This window comes from Sinohyriopsis cumingii, chromosome 18 (genome assembly GCF_028554795.1).
Source record: "Sinohyriopsis cumingii isolate HCF-2022 chromosome 18, ASM2855479v2, whole genome shotgun sequence".
In the NCBI taxonomy this organism is placed as follows: Eukaryota; Metazoa; Mollusca; class Bivalvia; order Unionida; family Unionidae; genus Sinohyriopsis; species Sinohyriopsis cumingii.
In genome coordinates, this window is record NC_142978.1 from 20,566,793 (window position 1) to 20,594,068 (window position 27,276).

Genomic DNA, 27,276 nt, shown 5'->3' on the forward strand with positions numbered 1-27,276 from the left:
ATCAATACCGGCAGGATTACATTGAAATTATTGTTTCTCGGCATGAAAACCTGTATACTATACTGTATCGCATGTTGCTCGAAAGTGTCTGTCAATGAAAACACTGAGGAGAAGACTTTCCTTCTATAGTGACAAAGACATAATTATACCAAATATAGTAAGAATTTGGGAACCAGTTAACAGTTTCTTTCGAGATGTAAATTTTTATTACTAACAGTTTTCAGTCTTATTTTAAGTATAATTTTAGTTGAAGAAAAAGATATCTCTTTTGTATACGTCTGAAACAGAGGCACCTAACGTGAAAGACGGCAACTCACATCTTAACTGGGCTTTGTCCATCACGCGATTGATACAAGAAAATGTTTTTAAAAAATGGTCGGTTCATTGGTTGTCCATAAGAATATTAAGGAAACCAAAATATACCTGTACAAAGACATAGTTTTTTCTCTATGTTATTTAAATATCAGGAATAACACAATCATAAAATTAAAGCGACTATGTACGATGGCTAAGTGAGTTAATTAAATTAGTAATAAATCTGGTTCTTTGAATGATTTTAACTTGCCGAAATATCTATAAAACACTAAACAAAAAACGTTCACTCACTGAATATGCTGGATAGAGACGGTTTTCGCTTGAATAATAACTTTGTTATGTGTATCCAATTTATACTGTGTAATTGATATTTGATCGCGGATACGGTTTTTGCCTACCTCGCTTTCATCATAGTTTTAAGATGTTTGCTAAAGTCTGAGTTTAAGACCTAACATTGTTTATGAGCTCAGAATGTTGTGGAAGCGTACTTATTGACGGTCTGGTGGAATCTTCCACCGGAAAGTTGGGACTTATAAAATTATCATTGTGTCTTGGGTCAAGTGAAATTAGTATATATAGGATTTGCTCATCTCAGCTTAATCTCAGTCTTTGAGAATCTATTATCAGAGTTCATAGTTGTATTCAGATAGGACTCTGTAAGAATTATTTAAATTATTAATTATTTAAATTATTCATTCTTTAAATTATTCATTTGATTGGCAATGTGCTCGTTGACTGTTTGGATTAAAACGCTACTTTGGGATTATTGAGAACTCACTCAAAGACATTTTGAATTGTATCGCTGTGGCACATTAAGACATTCACGAATATTTGAATTCATTGGAATTCATTCGGGACATTCTTTTATATGTAACTTAGAAGAAGAAAAAATATTTGTTGAATTTTGCTGAACTTGTTGGTTTCCTTCTTTCTTATACATAATTTAAGACCTAGAGCCGTAACAACATCCAAATGCACCAATGTTCATTCATGAAACACCCAAAGCGTGGGCTTCACCACTGATACATACAATTATTATTTTCTAATTACAGCAAAGTTTCATGTAAATAGAAGTAATTTGAGAAATTGAAGGATATATGATTTTCAATGGATGTATAATGACGAAAAGGGATGGTAAATGCAATTATTAGCTCTGTTAGTGAATGTGTTCCTTACGTCGCTGATAATCTATAGAATATGCGTATGAATCATACACGTCTTGCTTTAGATGCACCATGTTTCTGTGTTTTGCATTTTGTACTCCATTATCTAAGAAACCGATTCTTTGTTTCTTTCGTTTCTGTTGGTTTTATCGGGACATTAATTACACAGCTGGTTATATCATGAAGAGGGAGGGTATGGAAGTTTAGTTCCATTCCCAAAAACGCACAGTCGACTCAGGCTGGCATAGGAAGGTATAGAAGCCATTGGATTGCCAGTCCAATGCTCTTTCAACCAAGCTGCCTGTAATCGATGCTAATCGAAAGTGCTTATAAATATGAAGCGATGATTGCACTGTGGCAGCATATGCAAATTGCACAAAAACGCGAAGAATAATAAACGAGAAATATTTGTAAAGATATTCATATCATGCCAATAACCTTTCAGACAGAGTAGTGCCAAAATGTATTCCCGCTAACTTGGCTGCATGCAAAACCCACCCACGCCTTTCTTTAAATGTTATTCTAGTAATAATCGGTAAGCCGAGCCCCTACAAAGCGTTTAAAAAGCTGCAACATGATCATCTCAGAAACAAAGATTAATATGGGAGTATGGAGAAAACTAAACCTAAAACTACCTTGATGTAGGCAAGAACAGAACGGCAGGGACGAGAATATGATTTCGAGCACTCTGGACGTAGGACCGGTAAAAGGTTTCAAAATTTGACACCAGAAATTATTTTAGTAGTATGATACCTAATTGCCATAAATTGGATGGAATTTATCAACAAAAAAGGAAAGAAATTATAGAAGAAACAAATTAACATTCATTTAGTCTTATTGATTCATTTGACCGCGACTTCGTAACCATAGTAACATTTCGAAAATAAACAGTAGCAAACTGTAATCAATTAACGCTTAAAGAAGTTAATAAAACTGTAAATCTAAAGCTTAGTTATAGAAGTAAAGGACAGGATCAGACAGGTTAATTTCTAAAGGCATGTGTCCTTTTTCTGTAAAATCGATAAATATTTTATAAAATTTATTTGAACGCTCGTCCACACAAAAAGGAAGGAATAATAATCTGTCTACCAATAGGTGATAAACCCAAACAGTTCCTAAGAAACTGGAGACCCAATTCATTTTTCAGTGTATGAAAGATCCTAAGAATGTATACCTAGCAGGGACTAAAACATTGTCGTTGAAACCGATTTTAAAAAATGGTCTTATTTTAAGATTTTTAAGATAGATGCTTTGGAGAAAACTTTCCTAACTAATATAATCTTACGCTTAACAAGCGCACTCTGTAGCTCTGGCTCTGTCTAATTGTCTATCTCTCTCTCTTTATATATATATATATATATATATATATATATATATATATATATATATATATATATATATATATATATATATACAGATTAAGATAGACAGAGATAGATAGAGTATGATAGATAGATAGATATACTAGCACAGAACAATAACAATATATCTGGAATACACCTTTTATGGACATTGGAAAGCATTTGTGGAAAGCACTTGATTCAATCGCATTTTCTGTCGTTAATAAGTTTCCAGATTTTTAGTTTAGGAAATTATTTTAATGATGGATATCATCATTTTATCATGGTATTAAATCCGCTATCATTGTTGATAGACAATGTTCATCACAGTTTAAGACCAAGATAACACGCAGACAAGAAACTGTTCTTTTCCCTTATATATGCACTGGATGCACATACATACTGACTTAATACGGAAATGTCCAGATGTAACTGCAATTTTTATTAAGGATAAAAACAAAATCATCCACTTCATTTCAGAATTTGCATTCGCCTTGGATGTTCTAAAATAAAAGCCTCTTAAAGACTCTTTTGATCTTCTTTTATGTCTTAATATTACAATATTGCAAATTTCAAAGCAGTATGGTTCGGAAGTAGTATGGGTAATAATAATAAACTGAGAGAGAGAGAGAGAGAGAGAGAGAGAGAGAGAGAGAGAGAGAGAATGACGAAGATTATGGAAGTGTGGAAACAATGCTCGTTTAATAATAAAACAACAACAACAACAACAACAACAACAACAACAACAACAATAATAATAATAATAATAATAAATAACCATCATCATCAATTACGCATATTATGAAGTATAATTCAGAGTAGGTAGTTTTAATTCTGTCCATGCAGGTGCCACGCGCATTTATTGTTTTCGCTGCGAAAAACTTCAGATACAAGATGTTTTCATCTCGAAATGTTTTTTGGGCAGGAGTTTGAACTCTTGCTACCGAGTTTAATGTGCCAGCCGAGATTGTATATTTCGTACTTGGACGTAGCGATAGTGAACATGATGTAGATGATGAGGGACACTTTTAACTTGTTCCAAACAAATGAAAACGGAAAAAACACCTGCGTCAACTGTCACGATATTGTGTGGAGCAGAATGTATATGCATTATATATGAACAAAATGTCCTCGGGTTTCGTTTCCTCGCACAGATTTCCCCACTGGAGGTTTATTTTTAGGCGTAGGTTTTCGTAACTTGACCCCTGTCAGCTTAAAGCTATAATGTGACCTTTTCAAATGTTTTTGTTCAATAATTAAATATATTGATATATTTGTTAATTGAGTGTTTCAGGCTTGTTGTTTTTTGTTGTAGGGTTTAACGCCATTTTTCAACACACGATAGGCTATACATGGCGGCCAGTATTAATGGTGGAGGAAGAACCCGGGAAATCCCCGGAAAGAACCATCGACCCTCGAGAAGCTACTGGCAAGCTTTCTCACATACCCACATTGGCCGAATCCGAGACTCGAACCCACGCAGACAGAAGTGAGATGGTAGTGATCCGTAACGGAGAGCGCTTTAGGCCACTCGGCCACTCGGGGCCCGTTTCGGGCTTGTTTTGTTCTTGAAACTGGTGTGAGGCATATACACTTCTCATTGTTACTTCACATTATTTAGATAGTGAAATACCAATAGTTGGCTACGAAGTAGAGTTGGCCATCCAAAACAGTAGGCACGTGACGTTCAGGCAAGCAGAATAGCTGTAACACGACCTGGCCGACAACTATTTGCATTAAGCCGTTTAAATAAAGAACGCTTTTCAAAATTATCACCCAGGGAAAGGGCTTGTGCTTGCAACGTGGGCATCACTAAAAAATAATAATCGGACATGAAAAAAAAAAATTAGGTATAAAGGTGGGGTTATTGCATAAACTTCTTTTGCTATGAGCTGATATTGACTTGCCAGGTAAAGGAAGTACGATCATTATGTTCTGTTTTATTAGAGTTATCTAAAAATATGGAACTTTTTGACCTCACTCGTGAGGGGTGTTTTTGTGAATTTTTATTTTTAGGCATCTGGATAGGGCATTATATTTGTGCATAAAATCTTCATACAAAATCTTGGGTTCGGTTTATCCAATGATGCGCATTCAATGTGTCTTCAATCAGAAATCTAATTTCCACGAGTCATCTGGTCGTAAATTTGTCTACAACTAGGTTACTTGTAGCAATATTCAACTGTGTAGGTATGTGAAATATAAACGTTCTTGATATCCCTTGTATGTGATATAATTATTTAATATATTGAATGATTTAGAATTGATTCTAAATTTACAGAGAGTCAGACCTATGTCATATAACGCCATGGTATCAGACAGCATATGGCCTGTTTCAAGTTAGACCTAATTTTACCGAACAGAAAAATTTATTTTAAGTATATGTTGCATGAATTGAATGAGGAGCAACGTTCGTGTTCTTTTCATTCAGTCAGATTATTCGTGTCGGACACGGATTTATGTACAAACTTGGTTATTAGAACCTTAATCTCGTACAATAGTTCTGATGATTTGATTTAATGCGCAACGAAGCAGATTCGTATGAGCATGCGTTATTTATGATACTGTATTCCTACTTACAGTACAAATGAAATAACCTATGATATGTTTTGAACAAACCGATCACATAACACCGCTTTGTACACTGTCACTGAAATATAAACTTAATATAACAACGGTGACGTAAGTGGAACTGTGCGGTTTCGTTGCCAGTAAAGTTTACAAGGCAGCAAAGATACTCGTACTCGTTTTGCCGATTGAAGTATCTACATTTCCGTAAAGGCATCAACAACTTTCGTATATGTTTCCATTATAATGGTTTATTTTTTATGATGTCCAGCACATTAGTTATAAGATGACAAGAAACAGAATTATTTAAATTGCGTTAACAACTAACTTTGACAAAAGATTAAAATCAGCATAAATTTTATTGCATTTTCTAAAGTTAGCTATATTTTATTACAATGTTTAATGCAAATTATCTTTCTTGAAGCAGCAAAAACACATTTGCTTCTCTTGGCATCCCACGTAAAAGTCAATACGTTAGCTCAATGACTATTTTATATTCTGTTTAGGCTTTATTGCCGATGTCTGTTTAATGCAAATAATATTCTTCAATGGGTTGCAAATCGGGGGTAGGGGGTGGAGGGAACTAAGGATCATTATGATTTCGGGCAAGATCTGGATCCCTAGGGATGTACAACGTTGCCGTCTCTGTGTTATCACATTTTCAACCATACCCCGAATTTGCCAGGAACCAGATTTTTACAGTTGTGCGGCATGGTCTTTATATCAATCTCCTACAAATTATTAGTTGTTTTAGACAGGATATTAGCATTAAGATCTAAGCTACTCAAGCTATTCATTGGTTTAGACAGGGTATTAGCATTAAGATCTAAGCTACTCAAGCTATTCATTGGTTTAGACAGGGTATTAGCATTAAGATCTAAGCTACTCAAACAATTCATTGGTTTAGACAGGGTATTAACATTAAGATCTAAGCTACTCAAGCTATTCATTGGTTTAGACAGGGTATTAGCATTAAGATCTAAGCTACTCAAGCTATTCATTGGTTTAGACAGGGTATTAGCATTAAGATCTAAGCTACTCAAGCTATTCATTGGTTTAGACAGGGTATTAGCATTAAGATCTAAGCTACTCAAACAATTCATTGGTTTAGACAGGGTATTAACATTAAGATCTAAGCTACTCAAGCTATTCATTGGTTTAGACAGGGTATTAGCATTAAGATCTAAGCTACTCAAGCTATTCATTGGTTTAGACAGGATATTAGCATTAAGATCTAAGCTACGCAAACTTTTCCTTGGTTTAGACAGGATATTAGCATTAAGATCTAAGCTACGCAATCTATTCCTTGGTTTAGACAGGGTATTAACATTCAGATGTAAGCTACGTAAACTATTCCTTGGTTTAGACAGGGTATTAACATTAAGATCTAATCTACTTAAACAATTCATTGGTTTAGACAGGATATTTGCATTAAGATCTAAGCTACTTAAACAATTCATTGGTTTAGACAGGGTATTAGCATTAAGATCTAATCTACTGAAACAATTCATTGGTTTAGACTGGGTATTAACATTAAGATGTAAGCTACGCAAACTATTCCTTGGTTTAGACAGGGTATTAACATTAAGATCTAATCTACGTAAACAATTCATTGGTTTAGACAGGGTATTTGCATTAAGATCTAATCTACTCAAACAATTCATTGGTTTAGACAGGATATTAGCATTACGATCTAATCTACTTAAACAATTCATTGGTTTAGACAGAATATTTCCATTAAGATCTAATCTACTTAAACAATTCATTGGTTTAGACAGGATATTAGCATTAAGATCTAATCTACTTAAACAATTCATTGGTTTAGACAGAATATTTCCATTAAGATCTAATCTACTTAAACAATTCATTGGTTTAGACAGGATATTAGCATTAAGATCTAATCTACTCAAACAATTCATTGGTTTAGACAGGGTATTAGCATTACGATCTAATCTACTTAAACAATTCATTGGTTTAGACAGGGAATTAGCATTAAGATCTAAGCTACTCAAGCTATTCATTTGGTTTAGACAGGGTGTTAGCATTGTGATTAAGAGTTAAGCTAGTCAAGCATATGCGTTTCCGAGCATAACAAAAATAATTTTGTTATCTTCACTGTTTTGTCGTTGGAAGTATGATTGTCCTTATATGATATTCAATATCGTAACATTCGTTTCACACTAAGCAAAAAGTTAAAATTAAATAGCTTATCTCCTTTGATAGAATATTTTATTGCTTTTGTATATGTGTAATGTATCAGGGTCAAGTTTCGACCATTTGTAATTTTCTGGATACTGTAATAATCAGACCGTGTTAGGGAAATATATAGTTACTCCTATTGTCAGTGAAAAAGTGCATCACCAGCCAATTAATATTGTCCGACCTTTTCTCAGAACTAAATCGTCATATACAACATCTCTCATGCAGTATATGCTTGTTTAAAATGTCGAAAGTTAATCTTGTTGTCTTGGATAAGAGTTTCTGATGAGATCATACATTTTTTCCTTTTCCTTTTCTGTGTATCGTTGGTAATTGCATCCTTTTGCTTTCAGGTAACGTTGTTGTGGTTAAAAGGGCGTAGAAGTACGTTACTAGAGTATATGTAAGTTCGAGTTTTATTATGAAGGATCCAACAGAAATCATATATCACGGTTTTCCTCACCAACAATGTATAATTCACAAAGTTTAAACATATCCACATAAAGCTGTGAACGATAGCAGACTTTCCTAGAGGCTGCCTAAGTAGGAAATATTCTCTCAGTTCCTGTAATTGCACAGGGCCGGAACCTTCAGATGGTGGATGTACTCTCCCATCCTGCGGGACCCTTGCCATTTACTTCGGCAACCCCAGAAAGGTTCCACCGGAAGACAAACAAAGCTATTTTGGCCACATGCTTGCACACCAATGTAGCAGCAGCTAAGGAAATGCCAGAAAACTATGCTGCTGTGATTGATGAATGAATCTTGTCTCGAGAATTAGAGGTGATCAAACCAACTTTGGAAGAAGTGGATTCCATGCCTCTGAGTGGAGATAGTAGGAGCCAAAGTAAAGATGTACTGTTTGGTACATACCAAGAGACCCTATAAAGAAGAGTGAATGAACATTTAGAGGGGAAGAGCCTGGAGTTCAGCTATAGAGCAACACTTCCTAATAATGTGTTCGGCACTGGAGAAAATGTATGAGCCAATGCAGAAACAAATCAGGTTTCATCTAATGTTTGTTGAAAGACTGGAGGAAGGCAGAGGCAAAACGATAAGTTACTCTTTCAGAAGAAAAATGCTGCAAAAGCACACCTGAAGGTAGCCAGGAGATGTCTGACCTCAAGAGTGCATATGAGGAAGCAGATGGGTGCGTGTCGCTACATGCATCACACGTTGCTGAATAAAAGGGCTTATCAAGCAGTAGAGATAAGCTTAGAACAAAATCATGTGTTCATTGTTTGCTTGGCATTCCATGATTGTGTCAGGGCCCCATTGTTTAGGCAAAGTGGAACTAAAGCACCCATAAGAGTTCTTGATATCCAGCAAAAAGCAGCTGACACAAATGTTTGTCGGGTCCTTCTAGGCATGTATCCATACGGGTCCTTATAGGCATGTATCCATATGGGTCATTATGGGCATGTATCCATACGGGTCTTTTTACGCATGTATTCGCACGGGTCCTTATAGGCATGTATCCATACGGGTCCTTGTAGGCATGTATCCATACGCAGGATACGACACATTCAACACATTTGCATCTAAAAGGAAAGTAAGTGCTCTCCAAACTCGGAGTTCCAACAGATAGGCGCAGAAAGCACTCTCAGAGTTGGTGGAAGAATGGACAATGACAAACTGTTGCAGTTTATGCCTCCTTCTTTATGCAGCCTAGTCTGTTACACAGGAAGCATCTTATTTATGGTATTACCTATACTGTACGAAGAAAGGTAAGACTAAGAGTTACCAACTGCCTTCGTGCAAAGGCTGCGTAAAGGAATATACCAAAAGGGAGAATTTCCAAGCTGTGATAAGCGTAGGTGTCTGAAGAGGGACACAGGAACATCCAACATAATGGGAGAGGCTATAAGTAGGAAAACAGGATGGGATGTTTTTAATATGGGTCTAAAGACAGATTATTTAGACTTAAAATGTAGGAAGGCCCCGTTATACTCCCCCTCAACCTTTTCCCTGTACTGTTTTGATTAGTCATGCAACAGACTAACGACAGACTAAACGAAAAAGAGATAAACATAGCGATGGGCAATTAACAGATACCTTTTTAAGTCTCCCAGGCCTACCATCACATCTCTCTCTCTCTCTCTCTCTCTCTCTCTCTATTAGAAAAATACCAACAAAATGCCTTTCAAAAACGAGCGTGGCTGATTTTTTCTCCTGTGATATGAGACGATGTCTCTGGACCTATGAATGATGGTAAAATAAAGTCACACGAAACAAAGGAATGGGGAAAGGTAAAAATTGGAGATCAAAACAATCGTATGGTTGGTGACAATGACTAAGTAATAATGACTTAGATGAACTTTAAATTCATTTAAATGTTTGAATTACCTCGTGATGGTTACTCAGTTCGCTTAGTTTATATTTTCAACTCGTTTAAATATGCTAGCCAATATGTGAAATCCAACGTGCTTAGTGTTCAAGTAGTTAACCACGCTATGCTTGTAGTGTTCTACTTCGTTATCTAAACTGTCTTTCTTCTTTATGAAATAAGCGAGTCAAATACTTAGTTAATCAATATAAATGAAAACAGAAGTTCAAAATCCAAAAAGAAGCAACTTATAAATTTACAACAGAGATTGGTATTACTCGCAAAAGGTAAGCAACTAAATTTCGTAGCGGACATACTGGACAGGACTGTTCATATATTCCGTCAAAAACACAGTTGCTTCTGGTCAATCTTAACTAAATTGGAAATGCAAGTATGTGATATAAATAAAATAAATATACAATATCTTTAGTGTAATATCAATCCTCTTACTTTTAATGAAAATATTTATACTTATCGCAGTATGACCATGATACATATATGTGTGTGTGCAGCATGTACTTTTTAAAATCGTACTCCTATTAGTACATATATGAGATACATCGAGTTTTAATTGCGATGACGACATCGAAACTTATTCGCCAAATTAAAGAGAAAAACATTAGAAATAAAATCTTGTCAGGGTTCATAGAGTCATGGAGAGCAAACAGAAGACTAGGTATACCTGATATTCCATGATTCTTCCGTAGTTCTAGAATGCGTCCATTCAAGATCGAAATGATTTCCACGCAGATTTATGTAAGCTTGTAATAGTACATTCTATTGTTAATTGAATGAGAATCGTTGCCGGTAACTCGGCCAAGGTCTTGGATATAACACCGATAGCCATTTATTTGGTTTACATAAGACTCGGTAACTCGATGGATAAGATAAGAGCAACATGTAGGTGTGATATTTATGTTGCCTTCAAGGCTCTCGCAAGCGTATTAAATATTGTTTTAAAAATACACTTTTGTTGATAATGTATTAAAATGAATAACGAAAGATGGTGAAAAAAAAAATATGCAGTCCCGCAGCAATTTCCTTCACTACTTCGTGTGTGTGTGTGTGTGTGTGTGTGTGTGAGAGAGAGAGAGAGAGAGAGAGAGAGAGAGAGAGAGAGAGCATTGACATATACACTAGAATTTAATTTCATATAAGGGTCCTCTATCAAACTCGACGGTGGCATGATGCTGGAGGTGGGTCTTTTTAAAACATTCGTCATCCATAAACAAATACACAATTTTATGTATAGTATTATTATATATAAAAAGCATGTAACGAGGTCAACGAGGAACCGTGGCTCGCAAAGCCTGGACATTATTCAACGAGTTTCATAAATTAAATATTAAATCACAACCGATTTGAGATTATATTGATCACATAGTTTTATTCATTTGATGTGTGTAAAAAATAGCCCCAAACAATGTTGAACTAGTATTAACGTTTAAAAGTAGTTTGTACTTTTATGCAAACTATAAAACAAAGAACAAGCGTGTTTCCGAATAAACATAACATTTTACACAGACATTATCATTTTTAAACACAGAATGTCCAATGCCTGTGATGTTACATTGTTTGATACAGTACCAGTTACTGTAGAGTACAGTAGACGATCCATGTTTACCTTAGTGTCATTTTTACAACTAAACGTTACATTGTTGCAATGTTCATGTGAAAGGAGGATTACTGAATGCAGAAGTTCCAAAAATTTACTGTAATGTATTTGTGACCGGATATTTGCAGTATTTGATTTGGAATAGCAGACTACAGAGGACGTAAGCAAATTTCTTTTTGAGTCGGAATTGCATCACATATTTACCACGTAAATATGCAGTGGTTGGATAAAGTTCTGTCAGTTGGCTGGCCGGTTTATACCCACATTCTTCTGTGAAAATTGATGAGTTCATTTACTTCTTTAAGTTAACGTTTGAGCCCCTCATGCACATAGGGTGGATTCCATGTTACAGATATGCCACCCCTCCACCCTACCCCACACGCCCGCAATCAACTGGGCAATACCCTTAGTTTCACTTGTTGTTATTCTTGTCTTATGGGTTTTACGCTATTTGTCATATGATGATCTGTTATACATGATATAAGAAGTCCCTGTGCGCGTAAATTGGCTATTTTCAGACAGGCGAGACCATTTAAAACGAACAACTCTAGAAGGAGGGCTTAGAAGAGTTTTTCCACGATCATAGCCAATCAGTAAGAGGTTAATTTCATTGCCGTATCTGGACCAATCAGAATCACATAAAATGATGAGTAAAACTTGTGATATTAAAAATATGAAACGGCACATATTACAGGAAACTGTACCGACTTTGTGATAAAGCCATAATTCTTCAAGACCATAATTGATCAATAGTGAAACTATGGCGTAGGCCCGGTCACACATTGTCTAATATTTTCATTACATATTTTTTGCTTTGTTTCGCTACAAACATTTGCAAGAGATGTTATGCCACTTGCTCTAAATTTCGGCACGTGGTATGAATGCAAGGGGAAGGGTGCTTTTGACTTTATGAGGTCAAACGCTCATTACTAGAAGAATTAACAATTAACATAAGCAGCAATGCCTTCCTTGTGGAAAACAGCAGCTGCAACAACAACCGGAAATTTAATAAAAAGCCAAAAGAATTTATGTTCTAATATTTTATATATCTTAGACTTTATTACTTTTTACAAATATTAAGACTAAAGTGATTATCTTTGCTTTTTCCTATTAAAATCAGTAGCAACACGAGCAATATAGTCTGGATAGTTACGGGTACTGATATTTGTATAAAAACGTTCTTTGTTAAATAAATGGGAGTTGGCTAGCAGTACGTATATCAGAAGTCTGCAACACATTAGTGGCAATATCAAATTACTTTATTCTGATTAAAGAGTAAAAATTCAAATCTCCCAGGCAACAAAGTTCTGTGTCTCCATGTAAGTGTCGATATTTGAATCAGAACTGGAACATTGTGACAGCGTATCGACGAAAAAGTTAATTATCTTGAAAGTAAATTGTATAAGCGCTTAGCATTTCCTTATTGACAACTAATCGCAAATTAGCCAGAACAACTCTTATGGCAATTTCTAGTTTAGTCTCAATCAACCAGACCCTTAAGTGACTTTGACAGATCTATACTAAGAGAAGTTGGAAAAGGTCAGCATAATTTGATATTACGTGTATCGATAGATGTCGTTTTGAAAAAAAATGGATCCGATCTTTAAATATTTACTTTACGGAAGCAAATATACAAGCCAACATGAAAGCGTTGCACATCTACGCTCGATCATGGTGCTCTTTCCGTATGACGTATAAAGCATCATAAATTTTAACGGTATATAAAATTGGTACTGGAGCAGACGAACAGACATGGATCATGCACTCGATTATATCTTGGGGACATGTGACCGAGGCTTTAACGAATATGACAATGAAGTTTTCGCTACATCATTCACAGACTTTACCAGAATCTTTCTGAGCGTACACTCATTTTTATGGATTTTATGAAGACTGTCGCCGGCAATGATCTTTGGGTGTTGAATTAGTTCATAATACCTTAGAAACGTGACAGATATTACAGTTGCCAGTCAAACACACATAACACGCGACACCCAACGGAAGAATATTCCTTCGAGAATAAAGAGCATGTATTAATGTCGACTTACGTTTTGTTTACAATTCATGGCAATCTGGTGTTACCCTAGTATTATGAGTATTGAACAGAAGAGCATCTGCCGATGCAAACTCTGCATGCTCAGTGACGTTCTGATCCGCCGATAATGCTTACATGATTCTGTATACACACCCTCAGAATAAGTATTATGGGGAGACAACTCTAAATGTTTCAGACCACATAAGATTCCGTTATAAAAATGGTGCATAACTCAAAAATTTACATCGGCCGGGATCGACTTTCAATGCAACTAAACGGCCCGCTCTGTGTCTATAATAAAAGCATAAATACACATGCATTAATAAAGGACACGGCCAGCACAAAATGTGTCATCCGGCCGCATGTATGTATGTATGTATGTATGTATGCAGTTTAAAAGCATGTCAGCACAATACCGGTTATACAGTCCAGATTAAAAGTAAAGTTTCAGAAATGTACTTGCATCAATCGGTAATAGAAACAACAATCAAACTTTAGGAAGATCCGTCTTTCCAAATATAATTTAAACATAACCATGCACTCGTACAAGATTGAAGATGAAAGGTAGAGGAAATAAATAGAATAATTTTGATAACAAGCAGTCACAGAGATCCACATTGTATACCCACGGGTATGACAAACGGGCAAACTTTACCATGTAATTAGGACATAGTTATATTCTTATCCTAAATACAACATGTGACTAATTAAACCATTCATTGTCACAACGTTTTTATTCTCATCCAACTAGACTTTGATTCGTTTGCGTGAAACACATATCACTTGCCAGAGATACCCGCGGTTTCTAAAGCGACTGAGTTTAAGTGACCAACCTTACTGTTATATACAATTTTTGCATATGATACTTTCAGAGGATGCTAGTAGTGATTTACATGGCTTTTTTCATTACAATTATTGTAGTAAAGTGTCCCAATCCATCCGCGCCCAACATCTGAGTTGCAGAGTTTGAATTAAAAAAAAAAACTTATTATGCAAAACAGCTGATCCCATCCTCATCAACCAAATCACATTACGATGTAAGATGATAAAATAGTGCCATACAAACCAGAAGAAACTGTATTATCAGCATTTAGTGAGCTGCATCCTAATCTCAGTCAGACATGCAATTTCTGGGTAGTTTTCTCTTGTTGGCAGTAATTGACTGAATCCCATCTATTTGATAGGTTCTGAAGGAGTGCAAAAAGGGTTGGTCCTGATTTTTGTTGGCAGACAATTATTAGCAGTTCACACTTACTCTCATTTGTATGCATAAAAAGGTTACAAGATATCATGCTTCCAGTGCAAGTGCCCGATTACCTTCTTAAAGTACTGACAAAGTTCTTTATATTCGAAAATTACAGATCAGTTTTTAAACCAATAATCTATTTGCATACTTGACGCCAAATTTCGATTAGTAGAAGCATGAGCTGACGATTTTCTTTTTCTTTCAATGTTTTTATCTTCTCAAAACTGGCCATTAATCGAGAAAATGCCAAATATTAGATCCTGTGAAATTAATGACACAATCATTGATGAAAAAAAAAACAAAAAAAAAAAACAAAAAAAAAACAAAAAAAAAAACAAATATGCCAATGCTGGTGACAGTACAATATTTTCTGACATTCTTAAATGCTGCTCGGTTTTAGTAAGACTGCTTTTATATACATACAGTCTTACGTGTCAAGTTCGAATCCCGACGAAGAATCCAAGATGGAAGACGACGACGTATGCTGCAATCTGTAGTGTTAACGTCTACAGTTCCTTGTAGAAACAAGAATTATCACTCCGGTTTCTGTCCTATTACATGAGCACACTTATTTTCCAGAAAAATAACAGAATTAATCCTTTTGAATCCAAGTAATTTGAAATAACTCCAAACCAAGTAATTTGAAATAACTCCAAACAACACAACATACAACAACTAACAGTTTAACAGTCCATCTTCTACTGAGATTAATTCTCCAAAACATGGGTTATATGGTCTTTCTAAAACGTAAACAAGCGGTCACGTTATCATCGTCTGGAAGGTTATAGAAACTACGTATTTGTTAATGGTCACGTACACCCAGTGTGACCCTGACGAATACCAATCATTTTCCTCTAAGAAATAAAAAAAAATTAAAATTTACATCTTAAAGACGAAGTCACATCATTACCGCGAAAACAATCAATCATTTAAAATAAAATAGAAATTGTTTACGATGGTTGCTACAAATTTTGAAACAAGGTCAGGATTTAGATCAACACCTGGTGTTTATAAACTAACAGTCAATGTCACACTATTTTATGAAACAAGTATCATCTCTAGTGAATAAATTTACATTACAATATCATGTAATGCAAAATAGTTTTTCTTTTAACTGACAAAAAATTAAATTGAAATAAATATATATTCAAACAGCGACAAGTAAATCAAAATATACATACCAGTTCCCCTCATAAAGAAACAGAAAGATTTATACATAAAGCTTTCTTTTTACCACAGACTAATTATAAATGAGGTTAAAAATACTCGTATAAATTACACCGTGTACACGAAATAATACATTGTTATACACGGGAAAGTGCGTCTGCCATTAAATTATCTTTTCTCTTGTTGTGCCTGATGTCAGGATTATATTCCTGTAACAATAAACTCCACGTTAGTAGTCTTTGATTGTTATTTTTTATCTTGCCGATGAAATTAAGGAGGTTGTGGTCACGAAATACAATAAGAGAGGAAGGAGCTGAACTAAGGTAAACTTTAAAATGTTGTAATGCCAATATCAAAGCCAAGCATTCCTTCTCGATTGTTGAATAATTCCTTTGGTGCTTATTTAATTTCTTAGAAAAATAGCACACTGGATGATCAATACCACTTTCATCTTCTTGAATCAAAACTGTATCAACCCCAACATTACTTGCATCAACAGAAAGTTTAGAAGATTGACTGAAATTTGGAGCCGTAAGAACTGGCGCGCTTTTAAGTATGGCTTTCAACTTGTCAAAAGCCTCCTGACATTTTTCAGTCCAAAGGAACATGTTTTTCTTACTCAATAAATTTGTCAGGGGTTCAGCAATTAAAGAAAAATTGGAACAAAATTTTCGAGAGTATCCGGCCATACCCAAAAATCATATCAGTTGCTTTTTATTGACAGGCACGGGAAATTCAGAGATAGCCTTGACCTTAGCATATATAGGTCTAACTTGTCCATGTCCGACGATGTGTCCTAGGAAAGTTACACTAGCACGGTAGAACTCACTTTTACATAAATTAATTGCATCTGTGAGTCTGTCAAAGAATTTACGAATTGTTGCTAAATGTTCTTTCCAGGTGTCTTTGTAGATGATGTAAGAATCACAATTGTCTAGACCAGAGGTAATATTCATGAGACGTTGAAATGTACTCGGCGACCCTTTCATCCTAAACGTCATTACTTTATACTGGTAAAGTTCATCTGGAATTCATGAATGCCGAAATTTCCTTTGCTCTTTCCGTTAGTGGAATCTCACAAAAACCTTTCAGAAGGTCAAGTTTGGTGACATACTTGGCATTCCCGATCTTATCAATACAGTCATCGATTCTTGGTAATGGGAATGAATCTGTTTTTGTCACACTATTCACCTTCCTATAATCAGTACACATACGGAAAGTTTTATCTGGTTTTGGAACAAGTATGCATGGTGAACTCCAGTCACTTTAATGGGCCCTATAAAATCATTACAATTTTTGATGATCTCATTTCTGATATTATTAATCATATACGGTCAGAACGTTATTTGCTATGAGAGTCGGCATCTAACAGGTTTTACACGATAAACTTATAAAAGAGCAAAATTAAACCCTTCCATGGTTTCAAGGATAAATTCGATATTATACACAAAGACTAGTTCTTAACATTTTTGGAACAAGAGAGAGCCACAAGTCAAAGCATGTTTCCCAAAGGAGCATGTATCTGATCATAATTTATACGGACCAGTATAATACTGTTGGCGATGTCCATTCTTCATCAATGATAGTGAAAAACCCAGCCTTAGCTGCAGCTGTCCTGAAGAAAAAAATATCCGCAAAACATCCATTCATGGGTTGATTAGTATCTTGTGGATTCTAATCGAAATAAAATTTATTATGTGATCAAGTATAACAGATTTGGCCAAGTACTTTATCAACCATTCTTTTAGGACAAAATTCCTATAAAATCCGTCACTTCCCGCACACGCGGGTTTTGCCGTCAAGAAAAAAACAAGTTGACAGCCATACATTCTTGAGTATGAAATAATCTCATCAGCATGTAAAAGGGTAGCTGTTTTCCGAAGTCTAGAATTCCAGTTATATCGTAATCTGCCGTAAATTATATTTCTTTTATTCTTTTACAATAAAAAGTATGTGCTATGAGTGAATAACAGATATATTTCGTCGCGTGAGTGAAAACCTTCAGTACCGAGTTCTTTGATGAAATATATCCACTATTCACTCGTCTCAAACAAATAATCTCTATACAAGTGCCCGATCGGCGAATTTGTGAATATATTGCCAGAGTGTGCTTTACATAAAAAAGAAACGTTTATTTTGGAGAAATTCGAAGTCACGACAACACACACACACACACACACACACACACACATAAACACACTCGCTCACTGGGAGGGCGAAATAGTTTTATATTGTATTTTCTAATTTTATTTAAAAATAGCACTTATAGCATCCGTTAAAAACATCTTTCGAAGATACATGCGCAAAGGAGACTGATTTCCCTCAATTCCGCTTTTCAGTAATCTAACCCTTCGTGTGGATCATGAAGATTTCGCAACCGCAAACAATTATTTTTACCAATTGAACGTTGGATCAAATAACCCGAGCCTTGTCATTCTGGAATTTCTTCCAAAACAATTGCACTCGTTATGTGTGACCATATTGCTTTGCACCCTGGTCATAGTTCTATTATAAATGTTTGTGTCTTTAAGAGGATAATATTATTACGGACATGCAACGAGGGGTGACTTTATATAAGATTTATAACCTGAGAGCGAGTAAGTCTATTCGGAACAGCTCTAGGTTTGTGGTTACTTCGATGAGATTAAAGATTTGATAGTGACTGAATCCATTCGGAACCGCTCTACGAATCCTGCGAAAAGAATGAAGTTCAGTTCTTAAAAAAGTACCGCTATTAATAAAATTAAGAATTCCAGGGTTTTAACGTAGGGATTAGAATTAAAAGACAAGTGATGACGGGCTGCCAAAGGCCGATTGTACGTCGTTAAAAGACATTTACATGGTTCCAGACTGTGTCAGTAATATTGACCGGATCTAATATTCAGCACTTTATTGATTGTTAGCCAGTTTTGAGAAGAGAAAATTATTGTCAGGAAAAGAGAATCCTCAGCTTTTGCTTCTATTCATCAAAATTTGACGTCAAGTATGCAAATAGATTATTTGTATAAAACAAAACAACAAATTTGTAGTTTTCGCTTATAAACAACGCTGTCAGTATTTTAACAAGGTAATCTGGTACTTGCGATGGAAGCATGATATCTTGTAATATTTTGATGCATATACATGAGGGTAAGTGTGAACTGCTAATAATTGTCTGCCAACAAAAATCAGGACCAACCCTTTTTGCACTCCTTCAGAACATATCAAATAGATGGACGTCAGTTAATTACTGCCAACAAGAGAAAACTACCCAGAAATTGCATGTATGACTGAGATTAGGATGCAGCTCACTAAATGCTGATAATACAGTTTCTTCTGGTTTGTATGGCACTATTTTATCATCTTACATCGTAATGTGATTTGGTTGATGAGGATGGGACCAGCTGGTTTACATAATAAGTATTTTGGCTTCAAACTCTGCAGCTCAGATGTTGGACGCAGATGAATGGGGGTACTTTATTCTAATACTCGTAATCGAACGAGCCGTGTAAATCACTACAGGCATCATCTGAGAGGTTAAGAGGCAAAAATTGTATGCAACACACAGGTGGAGTCACTTAAACTCAGTCGCTTATGCTAAAGGACTCACGGTCCAAATCCAGCTCCCATATTAAGCCTATGCAAACACCATGATATTAAAAAGTCAATAATTTAATATTTTTGAGTGCTCATGATCAAACGTATGTTTATCAGTACAGATGAAAGCTGGATGTCAGCTTCTGTGTAGTGGAAAGGATATGAGCCGTGGTTTTGTCTGGACTTGCATGTGTTTGAAACATATGTTTTTTTTCCGCACCAAAGAGTCAGGTGCTAATTTTGGTAATGAGTGTTCCAAACTCAAGAATGTTAAAGGACTGAAATTCCATCAATAAAACACTGTCTCTATTGTTTTTCACTTATAACTCGGATAAGCTCTCAAAAGATTCTTTTTCCTAAAGTATAACTTACATTATTAACCAATCCTGGTCAGCCAAACCCATATACATATTCTAATTTGTTCACCCATTTCCAGACTGGTTCCGATTTTTCCATATCATTAGTACCATGTGTCCAATTGAAACCACATATATATCCAGGATTACTTTTGTCTATTCAGTCTCTCTACTTTTTATCTTGTACGACTGCATGCTTAGGTTTACATTGCATTTGGAAAGTTTTAACTTCCTAAGTTTGTTTGATCGGGGGTTCTTTTTCCAATTTTTACCTTCACCTTTCTGGAACTTCACTTTTAATCTTGACTGTAAATCCGATATTATGCTGACATGCTTCTATGACATGCTTACATATATTCATGCGTGCACATACATACATACATACATACATACATACATACATACATACATACATACATGCATTCAGACATACATACATACATACCTTGGCGCTCAGCATTAAAAGGTTAGTGTTAAGACTGGTCTGCCTGGTGTCAGGATAATGTGACTGGGTGGGACATCATGCTACGTGTCTGCGGCATGATGCCCCAGTGTTAGACATCACTATAAACTGCCACACTGCACACATCGTAGCGAAATGACTGAAGAATTGTTAAAGCTACGTTAAAAATCCTAATCAAACACACACACACATACACACACTCACCCCTACCTACCTGCCTACCTACCTACCTACCTACATACATACATACTCCCCAGGGGCGGATTAAGGCTCACTGGTGCCCTAAGCATTGACAAATCTTGGTGCCCCCCTTCTTTCCACGCTGACCGACAGAGGTCAGAGTGCACTGCGCCAGCAGTGCTCCTTGTGGTACACATGGGAAGATAACCCTAGGGTGCATCATGATCAAGAAACAGAACATTATGATCAATTTGTACTAGTTTTATCAATTTTGTTTACAAATCTTCATTCGTTTTTTTTTCTTTTCACCCTTTTCTCAACTTTGTGGTGCCCCCTTTGGCCCTGGTGCCCTAAGCACGTGCTTAGTCTGCTTAATGGTTAATACGCCCCGGATACTTCCCCAACTCCGAATCGATAAAACCTTATTGAAAGAAACCTTTGGTGCGGCTCTGGCTTGAGTATCGGTATTATATTTGGAAGTAGTAAATTAGGGAAAAGACAGGTTATTTGCTTAGCGTGCAAAACATTTAGGATTTGAAAGCTATAAACAAGATCAATGTACAATATTGCCTCATTCAATCTGATAAGAACAATCAGCAGAGACCTACACTGAGAACAGCCTATACGTAGAGGTCATGAACTAACAATAGATTATAAATCACGCACTGTATCAGTGTCTCCCTTATAGCAATGTCCTACTAAAATACTAGAATATTCAGCGCCAGAAACAACAGTTATGACAGGGGCCTCAAACACGTGGCCCGCGGCCCGTATGCGTATCATGTGGCCCTCAGAATGATTCGAGTCACAAGGTGTCATGCAAGATAACAAAGGTGATACGGCCATTGGGTCATCGAAAATGAACTCACGCGGTCCCAGGATGGTTTGAGTCTGAGACCCCTGAGTTATGATGTCCTTCGCGATAGGGATAAGTATGATGTTGGGTTCCTAGATGTTGCCTAAACATTGGAAATATAAAATACAGGTAATACAACTGAGACAAATGTATGGTACTAAAAAGTCGTGGAAATTTCGGAAGATAAAATGCTTATTAATGTTAAAAAGAAATATTCATTGAAAGCGCGTAACGATATGACTTTAAACAGCACCGGCCGTAGCAAACGCGCGGCCTGATGTGGTTGAATTTCGGAAGGGCATGGATTTACGTGCGGGGCCCCCTGTACGCACGGCTTTCGGAAATAAACTTTTAAACAAGGTTTAGATGATACTGAACATAAAATGTAATTCCAACACTTAAAAATTACTCTGTCTGTCTCTCTCTCTCTCTCTCTCTCTCTCTCTCTCTCTCTCTATATATATATATATATATATATATATATATATATATATATATATATATATATATATATATATATATATTTATATATATATATAACGTGCGGTGCCCCTGACTTTACAATTAGTATATTCTTCTCTGTGACCCATTGAGATTGCTGGGAAAATATCTTATTCTGATTTAAATAAAAATAGCGTCATATTATAGAAAGGCACGATGTTATAAAAAAAGCACGATATTATATCCATGCTATTATTTGTAATGGAAAAGCACGGAATGATAAAACTTTAAAATTAGGATATCCTTCCATAGGATCCATTGCTGTTTGTACCGATTAAGATTGGACTAGATGATAGCTGACCGATGATCAAATTGTATGAATGCCTTTGGATCCTTTTAAACATTTTAAACGTTTTCCAAAGCTTACCTTATGTATCTTAACGATAAGACTATCGTATCCATTTCCGCTCGAAGTGGCAAGTTTACATCGGGGTAATTATATGCCATTAGAAAAATTCGACATACATCATTCATGTAAGGCGGACGGGCGAGTCTTTTTGAAAAAGGGGTACGCTGCTGCTAAGACCCGGTATATTTGACGGTCACTGAAACAACTGATTCCGTATTCGAAAATAAGCGCGCGAGGGATGTGTCATCAACGAACCTTCTAAGTCGGGTCAGTTATTACTTCCGGGTCAGTGACCCACGAATGTAGTCCCAGTCTATTTGTAGAGCATTTATTTCTCTCTCAGTTGTGTGGTAATACAAGAGTTAGATTTAGGCACTCTAGGCATTGATTTAAAGGTAATTGTTTTTTCACAGAATCTGAGCATTATGTTACAGTTGTCTGTGTGTATTTCGGAACAGTGAACAGTGAGTACCGAGTCACTGATGCTGACCCGGAAGTGAAATATGATCCATTGTATGTTGCATTATTGACAGTCCAGCCTGTCAAAGAAATGTCGGATAGCCTATGACAAGAACTTTCACAGTGAATTCATCTTTGAAGTTGCTTTAGATTAACAGATGATTTATTATGTTTTGGATACAGTGGAAAGTTCAGTACTGAGAAATAAATGTAGAGACTAAATGGGGAAAATTATCGTAACCATAGTCCAATAGGGACCAAGACTTTCACTTTCTGGGCCTGGGATATTTTTTTTATTTTTTGGCTCTCAAATAACTGGTAAAAATAACTTCTGATTTATAGCAAGATAGCACGATATTATATTCGTTATTTGATCCGACAAAAAATAATTATCTTGAGGTAAAAGAAATTAATAACCTCTCGGCTCAAAGAAAATCGCAGCCACCCCTCGCCAACAATTAATTGGCATTTAACTTGTAGTACATGAATTTGCTATGCCTACGTTAATTATTATATAAGTTGTCATCTAAAAACTCTAACAAAAGTGGGATGATTAAGCTTACACTATAGATGACAACAGTGTATAGACATTAACCAGAATGCTGATTAGAATTGGAAATAGTGACAAGCCTACAATTGTATTGCATACACTATTCATATAATAAGCAGGGAAAGCTTGTGTGAGATGCGATACCCGAACAAGAAATGTATCAGAGAGCGCCTGTAAACGTTAAACACACGACTCTACAAACGAGAAAATATTTAGTGAACTCAAAGGGAAAACAACCGCTCTCCTGAAAATCTTAAAACTCTCGTTCTTACAAAGGATTGCACGTACTTAGCATATTATTATCGTTGAATAACTAACTTCATCCTTGTTTAGCTCAAAATGTTTCGAAAAGATGGATTTGGTCCTTATATCCATTGCAACATAACGTTCGGCAATCATAATTTCATACATAACATAACACGTGTCAAACGTGTGATTAAAGGTTCATTATATGATACTAACGTTTGACGTATACAACTATTTTGTATATAAAAAAATGCACAACTTTTGGAATTTATTTTTCGTGAAAAAAATGCTGTGAATATCATTCAATTTGAAACAAGTTTATTCAGGGATTTCTGTTCATTTCTTACGGGAAAAAAGCTGTGGTAAACCGGTATAACGGCAATACCGCGCACCTGTAATAGATACGATAGCGTTTGCAAATAAATACGGAAGCTCAGTTTAAAAGTTCAAAATATTAAAAATAATGAAAAGAATCGAATCATTTTCATACACGTTTTTAAAAATATTGTTATGGCAATGTTGTCTTTTTATTCAATTTGATCTTGACAGATGTACAAGTTGAGATGTCTCCTGTGCAAACCACTTATCTTCACTAATGCTATTATATAAATCAGGTGATCAGGTCAGGTACGCATGCGTACTAAGTTGACAAAATCAGGTACGCATGCGTACTCAGCGATTGTTGCTCTATTTCGTAAACAGTTTATGCGCTACTTTTTTTTTCTGACACAAATCAATGTATGTAAGAAATTGTTGTTGCATGCATATATATATATATATATATATATATATATATATATATATATATATATATATATATATATATATATATATATATATATATATATATATATATATAAAGAGTTTTAACGGTACGGAAGCACCATGATAAGTATATCGTGCAGAATAAGGTTCTAAAATTGTAAATACCAAGAATTGTACAAAAAGCTGAACCGTTCAAAATACTTGAAAATATGAAGTACAGCTAGAATGAAGATAAAGGGTAGAAAGACATTTAAGGACTTTTAAAGCAACCGCTGGAGGATAAACACTTCCAAATAAACGTAAACATTAAATATTAAAAGATAAAAGGTAATGATGTTAAAATTATGTACTATGTAGTAAAATAAACGATAAGAGTAACAATATAAAATCTGTAAAATATAGGTCAATATTACTTATATAAACGGCATTTCCTCAAAAACTCCTAGATTTTCTACGATGGTACATCGTCATGACCTTCCAAAAGTGAGTTCACAGCAAAAACTATATATTTGGTGCTATTGTTCAGGAAGAAGAAGAAGACGAAGAAGAAGAAGAAGAAGGAATTATGACGAGAACAATTATCAATAACATTGTTTACCTCATTCGTCCGAAATCCCTGGGCCAAACATGGAGGAATTATAATGGATAGAAAAACACTAAATGTCATTCTTGAATCCACGCCAGCTTAAGAAAATTAAGATGTTCCTGAATCGAGTTTTTACTTGAAATCAGCAGCCAATGAGTTGTGGCTAAGTTCCGTTAACATCCATTGCCATACTAGTCGACAAAGCCTGTTAAATAGTAATCCACTCGCTCTTATGCAGCAACACCTGTGAATCGATCTATGAATGTCGCAAATTGTGCTCCAATGATAGAAAATGGAACAAACTTTTAGAATACATATATCAACTAGTTCGCCTCAAGCATCGTAAAATCACATTTCATTCCGAATCATAAATTTGTTTCCGATCCCAAGAATCCTTTCTTCTATTGGTTCCTTTCTAAAGCGATTACGTTATCAGAAAGATACAGTTGAAATTAATCATTCCAATTAAGAATCGAATCTGTGGTTTAAAAAAAATATTTAATCCTCGCTACGTATTCCTCTCGTTTTGTACAGAAATTCAAATAATTAAATCATAACGTTGCTCTCAGCCTCTGATTTAAATGTTTGTGGAAATTTCTCAGCTGAAACAGTTAGGCCGTAGAACAGGTAACAAGTTCTAATTTTGACTTTCTTCCCGACATTCTGCACTGATATATTTTCCATAAACTGACAGAAAATATTCAATTCAATTTATTATCTGTTCAAGTTACTAAGCTGACAAAATATGATTATACCATTTTTTTATTCAGTCCCGGTACATGAATTCCACATGAGAAACGCGCGCTAAAATTATACAATTTTGAAAGATATTTTGTTTGCAAATCGACATAAAAATGTGATCCTGCATATATATTTAATTATGAAATTTAAATTCAGAGCACTAACAAACACTGGATGAGAGAAATTAATACAATGTATATCATGTCGATTCCGAAAGAATATTATTCAAACGGTGTGGTAGATAGCAACATCTTGTTTGGCTCCACATTGAAGTCTCTCCCAGGTATGTATGTGGCACAGTAAATCCTATACTGCTTGCATCGATCTGGCGTGAAGCGTACAATAATCGAAGTGTCTCTAATTTTACCTCCTCGGTAAAGAGATTATCAGGAACTCGGCCATATAGGCAGCAATATGCTGATCGAATCCTTATCCCATGTCTGTTTTGCAAACTATAAGAAGCGCGAGAAACACCACGAGAGTACTTTCATTTCACAAACGCGATCTCATTATCGAATAGTAATAGTTTTCATGGTTTAAGAAAGAAAGCTTAAATGAGTTTCATGAAGGAAGCACACCAAAAATCAAGCAAACAATCGAAACCGAAAGTAACAACTTCCATTCTCTTACACTGTAACATATAATTCAGTATTTAAATTAGTCGTTCAGTTGCCGGTTTACAGCTTAATCTATTGAGTTCATATCTAAATGGGACAAACAGATGTACTATGTAGAAGCCCTAGTTCTCCTGGCTAGCTACCACCAGACTTGGATTTCCCAGCAAAATAACCTTCTGGGATATAAAGAGTGATTTTGTTCACAAGGCATTTTAGCAAATATTCCTTCATAAAAACGAATCAGATGTTGCTCAGATAACCTCTGACGCATTGACGGGTTAAGACGGAAGCTAACTATCACCTTGAATACACTGACCTCACCCACACACACTCATATGCACATTTGTTGTCTTCCAAGGTCCGAGAGTCGACATAAGACTGTGAAAGCGGACAAGCTGTTCCATACGCTTGCTTGCAAGCGGTATCAAGAAAACACTTTGCCAGTTTCAATATATTTGCCCGGCTAAGTAAGTTATAAATTACATTCAACGACACTTCTAACGTGTTGAGTATGTTCACACTTGAAACGTATATATATATATACATATATATATATATATATATATATATATATATATATATATATATATATATATATATATATATATATATATATATATATATATATATATATATATAGAGAGAGAGAGAGAGAGAGAGAGAGAGAGAGAGAGAGAGAGAGAGAGAGAGAGAGAGAAAGTTTTCGCGCATTTTTGGTGGTTCTTTGCGTTCGACCATACCCCATCTTTTGGTGGGGAAGATGGCCATATGGTTATTGTGCATGAGAGTTTGGTGACAGTTGCCGGTACATGCGGCGTGAATTTGAATTCTGCTTTGAACGTATTTTAATCTAATCTGTTGGATTATATCGCACGATTGTTTTGCCTATTTTCTTCATTTTTTTTTTTAAATTTGCTAACGGTTTCTACACCTACTGGGAATGATTTATTGAGATATAAACATATATAATTTTTTCAGTTAAAGATTAATGTCTATTCTTTTTTGCATGCACATTGAATATTAGGCTGTCTTTTGTATGAACCCTACAAAGCATTAA

At 35.4% G+C, this 27,276-nt stretch overlaps 1 protein-coding gene across 1 annotated transcript in view; it reads right to left on the minus strand.

The window, feature by feature from the left end:
* The window catches only part of LOC149776189 (secretin receptor-like), a 116,572-nt gene extending 91,107 nt beyond the window's left edge, over positions 1-25,465 (minus strand). The window contains exon 1 of the mRNA XM_089942505.1: positions 24,874-25,465. Within this exon, the coding sequence (XP_089798631.1) occupies positions 24,874-24,942 (69 nt within the window). The 5' untranslated portion in view covers positions 24,943-25,465. The remainder of the gene's footprint in view (positions 1-24,873) is intronic.
* Between the last annotated feature and the right edge of the window lie 1,811 nt (positions 25,466-27,276).